The 7,709-nt window shown below is 40.6% G+C and overlaps 1 protein-coding gene across 1 annotated transcript in view; it reads left to right on the top strand.

The window, feature by feature from the left end:
• smyd1a (SET and MYND domain containing 1a) overlaps positions 1-7,189 on the top strand; it is a 17,599-nt gene extending 10,410 nt beyond the window's left edge. The window contains exons 3-10 of the mRNA XM_050053188.1: positions 2,225-2,438; positions 2,595-2,725; positions 2,941-2,979; positions 3,235-3,430; positions 3,566-3,658; positions 3,768-3,931; positions 6,528-6,696; positions 6,870-7,189. Coding sequence (XP_049909145.1) covers positions 2,225-2,438; positions 2,595-2,725; positions 2,941-2,979; positions 3,235-3,430; positions 3,566-3,658; positions 3,768-3,931; positions 6,528-6,696; positions 6,870-6,983 — 1,120 coding nt within the window. The 3' untranslated portion in view covers positions 6,984-7,189. The remainder of the gene's footprint in view (positions 1-2,224; positions 2,439-2,594; positions 2,726-2,940; positions 2,980-3,234; positions 3,431-3,565; positions 3,659-3,767; positions 3,932-6,527; positions 6,697-6,869) is intronic.
• Positions 7,190-7,709: the final 520 nt, after the last annotated feature.

Genomic DNA, 7,709 nt, shown 5'->3' on the forward strand with positions numbered 1-7,709 from the left:
TTTTTTTTTTTTTTTTAATATAAATAATTGTGCTTATTTGTAAATTGTAATTTTTTTTTTTTTTTGTAATTTATATTTTTCTAATGTATTTTTGTCTATGTGAACTGTAAAGTGTTTCGAGACCATGTTTATGGTGATTTTACACTTTAAATAAAGCTGAATTGAATTGAATTGAATTCTGGTGGGATAATATGGCACTATGAGCTCACTAAGATATGATGGAGCTTGACCATTTAGAGCTTGGGAAATGGGACAGTGGTGTATCCTGACGAGTTGATACACGTCTTTGATAAGCATGTTTGTTGCCCTACAATAGAAAATGTGTCAGCATGTTATTTGGTCTATTCAAACATTTTGTAGCACCCTGGGGTGTAATGAACACTGCAGCCTGTCTGGGGGCCATTAGCGGGGCTTTAGACTTGTGATCTTGTTACACCACTGCCCTACTGAAGAACAGCTTCCCTCTGATTATGAGGTCAGGAGAACTGATCTGATCCTTGGCTGATGTTTGGTGTAAGGTGACAGACTGGCTCCTCAAATCATTGAATAATATATTTTTTATATTCAGTATGGGTGGTTATATTAATCTGTGATGATTTTTATGAGAATTTTGAGGACATTTATTTTTCCTTTCTCCTATGTAAATCTGCTGAACTTCTGTGTGTTGTCTATTAGGCATATTGTCTGCATCTTATCTTTACGTTAAAGGTCCAGTGAGTAGGATTTAGGGGGATATAGTGTAATAAGTATTTTTTTTTTCAGTGTTTAATCGCCTGACAATAAGAATTGTTGTGTTTTCATCAGCTGAGAGTGTGCCATTTATATCTACATAGGGAGCGGGTCCTTGTCTTCGGATATTGTCATGTTGCACCGCCATGTTTCTACAGTAGCCCAGAACAAACCAAACCAAACACTGGTTCTATATAGGGCCATTCGTGTTTTCACATTGGCCATTGTAGTTAAGAGCCCATCTGCAACAAGCAGTGTCAGAAAAACAGAGATTTGTAACGTGAAACTGCTTTATTCAGTGATTTTAGTGGAAAACCCCATGTTTGTTTGTTTTGGAGAGGAAGAGACCTCTGCAGATAATTCCTGGACTCCAGGTAAAAACCTCCTGAACGATGAACACTGAAGAAATTATAACCAGGCAAAGTTTCAGATGGTTGCAATCTGCAATTCTCACCACTAGATGCCACAATATCCCCCTAAATCTTACACACTGAACCTTTAACATGTTATCCCCAGGTAGAGTCCTGCACGGCTCCATATTTGAAAACCCGCACCTGCCCAGTACCAGAATCAGCCCGTTACCTGTCATTATATCTAAGTCAAATCCGCACCCGCCCGCACCAGTTAATATAAGTCCCGCGACCCGACCCGCACCTGTAATTAAACACACACAGGCTACAGTCATTCACATTAAGCTGGGTTCTCTGTTCTTGAATTACAAATCCAGTAGAGGAAAGGTCTCCTTTACTGGCTGCGCTCGCTGTCAGGATGGCGAAAACATTTAATCACTGCCAGGTTAGGAAACATTTTAGCATGCTCCTTCCACCATCTCAAAAGGATCCTCCATGGGTGTCTTGAACTTGATGTAGGCTGCCAACTCATCCCCCAGCTGCAAAGTTTCATTGCTGGAGTCCTCAACATCGGTGACGAATGTGACGACGGGGTCAAAGGTTCAACTTGTGTCACTGACTTTCAAAATAAAATAAATTGCAGCTTGATAATAGTGATTGAGATGTCAAAGTATTACACATATACTGCACATCTTTTTCATTTCTTTTATTCTGAAGAATAAGAAATATATTTTTGTTCCCCCCACTGCCCGTCAACATGTAGTTCATTTTTACCCATGAATTTCTCTCTCTCTCTCTCTCTCTCTCTCTCTCTCTCTCTCTCTCTCTCTCTCTCTCTCTCTATATATATATATATACATATGTGTGTGTGTGTGTATGTATACATACACACATATATATGTACATATACTCACAGGTACCCAACCCGGTGCAGGACTCTGTCCCCAGTCTTATACATGGAATGACTGAATGAACAAATAAATGAATAATTTAATCAGTCAATCAATCAATGAGATCTATTATTAGAGGATGTACGGAGGTGTTGATTGATTACAGGGAATTGTGCTTGCGTAATATCTGGTTAATATCTGACTCTGAATGTGACGTTGATGTCTCTCTCCCCTACCCATAATTCCCCTGCCCAGTCTGGCTGCTCGTGTGCTGTGGCGTATACACAAGGACACAGGCATTGTGTCAGACACTCAGCTGATCTCAGTGGACAAGCTGGAGGACCACGTAGCTGATCTACCTGAAGAAGAACTCAAGCAGCTCAACACAGATGTGCAAAGCTTCCTGAAGTACTGGTCTTATGGAAGAAAGCAGCACTCTGTCGACTACATTTCGCACCTCTTTGGCATTGTAAGAATGAATGTCTTACTATGAATTAGAGTTCACCAGTGCTTTATAAGTTATATCTGTAAACTACATTAGGAAAGACAGCTTGAAAAACAAACCTGGGTGTTTGGTCTCTCCTATAATCCTTTCCCTCCCTACTCTCTCTGTCTGTCTCTGTAGATCAAGTGTAATGCATTCACAATGAGTGACCAGAGAGGCCTGCAGGCTGTCGGTGTGGGTCTTTTCCCAAACCTTTGTCTGGTCAACCATGACTGTTGGCCCAACTGCACCATCATCCTCAACCATGGCAAGTAGGTATCCAAACTACAGCTCCTGTAAAATCACAGTGACAGATGACTGTAATGATCTAAATATGAAGGAATGAAGTATAAAACTTCATTTAGGAATAGTATGTGAACATAACATAACATATAATAACAAAAGGAGATTTTGTGGACCATAATGACTTGTTGATGTGTAACTCATATAAAAGGTTAAAAGAACTGACTCTTTCTTCCTTTTGCAGCCAGTCAGCGTTGAGCTCTGCTCTCCACTCTCAGAGGAGGTATGTATTACAGCTGATAAGTCCCTAACCTGGCTATAATGAAAAATGTGTATGCTAAATCCATTTGGTCTATTAAAAATTAGACAGAATTATGATATTAACAAATCCGATTTGATATTATTTCTTCCTACATTCTGAGAGTCCAAGCTGACATGACAATATCTGGATTTGTTGCATCCAGTGCAGAGGGGTACTGTAAAACATGCATCATTAGATCAAGAAAACAAGAACCCGTCCTGTCCTCCTCTGTTCCAGGATCGAGCTGAGAGCTCTAGGTAAAATCTCAGAGGGGCAGGAGCTGACCGTCAGCTACGTCGACTTTCTCAATCTGTCTGCTGACCGCCAGAAGAAACTGAAGGAGCGTTTCCACTTCGAGTGCACCTGTGAACACTGCAGCCAGCACATCAAGGATGACCTGATGATGGCTGCTGCAGAGAGCGAGGGGAACAAAGTTGGGTTTACAAATGATTACAGTCTCACAAATCACAGAATCTTTTTTATTTGTTTACTTGACTCTTATGATGACATATGAGAACATATAACATATATTCCTGTTAGCTGTGTTGTCATTGTGTCTCCCTCTCAGCCCTCTGCTGATAAGGTGAAAGAGGTGACTGCCTTCAGTAAGGAGTGTCTGGAGAAAATTGAGAGGGCCCGTGTGGAGAAGGATTATCAGGAGGTACACAACGCTGCTTTCAGCTTATCTGCATCTCTCTTCTGGTCTTGCACTAATGTGTCCCTCTCTTCTTGTCTTTCCCCTGCACTGTGTTCTGTCTGTCCTCTCTCAGGTAGTGAAGTTGTGTCGTGAGTGTCTGGAGAAGCAGGAGAACGTCTTGGCTAGTACTAACCTGTATAAGCTACGTGTGCTCAGCGTTGCCAGTGAGGTGCTCTCATACATGGGGTCCTTCCCTGAGGCTACAGGCTGCGCTCACAAGATGGTGGAGGGATACACGTGAGTGCTGACAGAGCACTTTGTGTTGGAGAGATACAGTAACTCCCCAGCAGGATTACACTGAAGACACCTGGTGTCCTGTCTGAGAACAGAGCAGATATAAGTGAAATTATTATCAAGATTCATGTAAAAACTCCCCATGTTCCATATGTATTTGCATAGAAACTCTCCATTTCCCCATAAATAAGCACTGAAACCTTCACAACCTTTAAAACATCACAGTTAGGTAGGAGAGACCTTGATGCAATCACACCCCAGCACAACAAGTCCCAACAAGTCATTTAGGTGTTTAAATTGTGCTGGTGCTCTAATTGCTCCAAATACTAATGGTTAGATGAAACTGACAATGCATCATATAGTATGTACATATACTATGTTTTACATGAAAACGTGAGACTGTAATTTAGGAGTGTGAGATATGGATACAATTTGTATATCACAATATTGATATATAGCGACAAAGTACATTTTTCTGCTTAAAAACTATTAATGGATACCATAACAAGAATGTTTCTTCTTGTCTAATCTATCTCATTAAATATTTGTAAAATAAATATCCTTCATCACATTGATTCAAAAGTTAACAGAAGCTGTAAAGCAGACTACTTACTGAATTGGCCAAACAAATCCAGAGATAAGCGGTTATGGTTCTGTTATACTGTATTTCTTTTTTGTCAAAAAATGTGGCTGGTAAATTTAGCTTACTAACGATGTAGATCTATAAAAATTACTCACAACATAATGTCTAGGCATGGCAAGGCAGCTTTATTTGTATAGCACAGTTCATACACCAGGGCAGTTCAAAGATTTACAATAAAATATATTTTTAAAAAAGGTAAAATTAAATTATTTACAAGTTTTTAAAAAATCACCATTAAAAATAGCAAAACTGCAGACAAGGGGTGCAAAGATTAATATATATGGTAACATAATGGCTGAGGACATGGGTGAAGTATGAGACAATGGGCCCCTGCAAAAGGCCCCAACACCTGTCTAACAATGATGCAAGATACACAGACTGGTGGTTTAGCTTCTCTTTGTAGTTGTTTTGTGTCTCTGTAGACTTTTTGCATCCCTTTGTGACTCTTTGTGGTTGTTTTACCCCTTTTCGTAGTCCTTGAGAGTATTTTTGTATCTCCTTAACATCTGTTCTGCATCTCTTTGTAGTCTTTATGTGTCTCTTTATTTATCATTTACTGTTTCTTTGTGGTCATTTTGAGTGTCTTCGTGGTTGGTATATGTCCCTTTGAGTGACATTTTGCAGGTAAGTAATGGCTCAGGACATGGGAGGATTAGGAGACAATGGGCCCCTGGGCACAGGCATGCAAAAGGCCTCACCAACTCTTCTGCAAAGGAGCAAATCACACAGACTTTCTGGTGGTTTAGCCCTTCTTTGTAGTTGTATTGTGTCTCTTTGTGGGGTTTTTTTACATCCCTTTGTGACTCTTCATGGTTGTTTTACCCCTTTTTGTAGTTGTTGTGAGTCTTTTTGTGTCTCTGTAACATCTGTTTTGCATCTCATTGCAGTCTTTTTGTGGTCATTTAATGTTTCTTTGTGGTCATTTTGAGTGTCTTTATGGTCGCCACGTGTCCTTTCGAGTGAAATTTGGTAGGTGAAGTCTCAAACAAGTCCAAAAACGGGTAAAAGGTAATGAGTCAAAACAGGCAAACTTAAGTCTCAATCATTTCTGGCTACTGTAAGGTGGGCCACTGCAGTTTTAGCAAATGTTACTCAAACCCCTTTCACACATGAAATGTTCCAGAACATGTCCTGTATGGGGCCATATGTAAATGGGAGCAGGGATTGATATTAAAGGAAATGTGTACTGCCAGTTTCCCACCTCAAGACTTCATAATGTTTAAGAGAAAATGCTGGTACAGCTGTGTTGTGAATGAAATGTGAATGAAAGCAGTAACATGGCAGGGAAAACCACACGTCTGTCTGACAAAAGATGCTTTCACATGCAGCGAGCAAACCACAAGATTCAACTAATGACATATTTGAATCTGAACTTGTTTCTGATTTAGCATTTATGCCAGTGCTTACTTACTGATATTATGTACATTATGAGAAAATTGGTTGCGGACAAAAACAGCTCCTTGCACGCCATGTTTCTGGAAATAATACTTGTGTACTCAGCCTTGCCCCATTTTCTTCTTCTTCTGTTTAGATTTTTGACAGTTAGCATCAGCTGCCTTGACCCCTTTATTCCAGCATTGCCATGGCATGTGTACAAAATGGAAATGTTCCTGAATGTAGTGCATGTGTGAATAATGTGAAATGTGAATAATGTGAAATCATTACTGTTGCCTGAAAGGTTATCTCAGTAAGTTATTGGTAACTATATATGAAAAAGGCCTCAGACAGGAGAAGATAGTGCATTTTTGGGGGGACTATTTTCAGCAGCGGATTATTCCACATTTGCTGCTCTAGTGAGTATTTCTGGCTCATGAATGTGCATTTAATAGTTTTTGGACAACTCTGAAGCTCATGACACAGACGAATAAGTTAAATCAGGCTTTGTATACACACAATACCTGCCAGTAGAATACAGTCAGTGTTGGTTTGGGTCACTCATGGGATCTGTTTCTGCAGAAAGCTGTACCACCCCAACAATGCCCAGTTGGGCATGGCCATCATGCGAGCAGGCGTCACCCACTGGCATGCAGGTCAGATAGAGGTGGGTCATGAAATGATCTGCAAGGCCTATGGCATCCTCATGATCACCCATGGACCCAACCACGCCATCACCAGAGACCTGGAGGTACATTGGGCAGTAGTTTACTCTTATTTGTCGGACTGTGACATTAGCGTAATAACTACATATTGAAATGATAGTTTGTACTAACTGAGTGCCATAAATGTTAAATATGTGTAAGCATTACTTAATATTGTCAGTGCACTTCTCTAAGTGATCTTGCTTTTTTATGCCCTCAGTCTATGCGTACGCAGACTGAAATGGAGCTGAAGATGTTCAAGCAGAATGAGCATGCGTACCACTCCATGAGGGATGCTGCTCTGAAGAGCCAGCCCAAAGTCAGCAGCTCCTAAGATGATCAAAGGCCTCCTCCACAAGCATAATGACAATCATTACTGATGATCTCATCTGACCTTCTATACTGTTTATGTACAGTATATAATGTATATGTCCTCTAAAGCTCACCAGTCTGTCTGATGATACACTGTTCTGTTAAATTCGACATGTGCAGATGTAACATGTTGCATGCTCGATATCTACAATAAAAGTGGAGATAAATTATGTGTTGTGATAACCTACACACACACACACACTCACAATAAGCACTCCTGAAAACCAGGCCTGTAGCCAGGATTGTAGAGATACTGAGGCCACACACCGCCCTTTGGTGACTGCTGCTGTGAGAGTGTGAGCTCTGTGCCAGCAACAGTTGGTGAGTGACCACACACAGTAACAGGGCTAACTGTTAGCACTACACAGCTAATGTAACCTATCTGTTATCAGACATCAGAAATATTTTAATGATCCCACTGGGGAACTTGGGAAAAATAAGGAGAAAAAAAAGACAGTTTAATAACAGAGTTGTTAGAGAGTCGACCAAAGTGATTGTCAGAAAAATTATGACAAAGTCGTTAAACTGCTGTATGAGGTTATTGGGACCATTGTCAGCTCATGCTAACTGGGCAGACGTTGAACTGATCATTCGCTGGAGGACATTGGCTCTGGGGACAGTCCTTCACTGCTGTGACTAACTTGCATAATGGCAGCAACGCAAGGTTTTCTCACCCAGCATGGAAGGG

The sequence above is a fragment of the Epinephelus moara genome, chromosome 9, assembly GCF_006386435.1.
Source record: "Epinephelus moara isolate mb chromosome 9, YSFRI_EMoa_1.0, whole genome shotgun sequence".
NCBI classification, from domain to species: Eukaryota; Metazoa; Chordata; class Actinopteri; order Perciformes; family Serranidae; genus Epinephelus; species Epinephelus moara.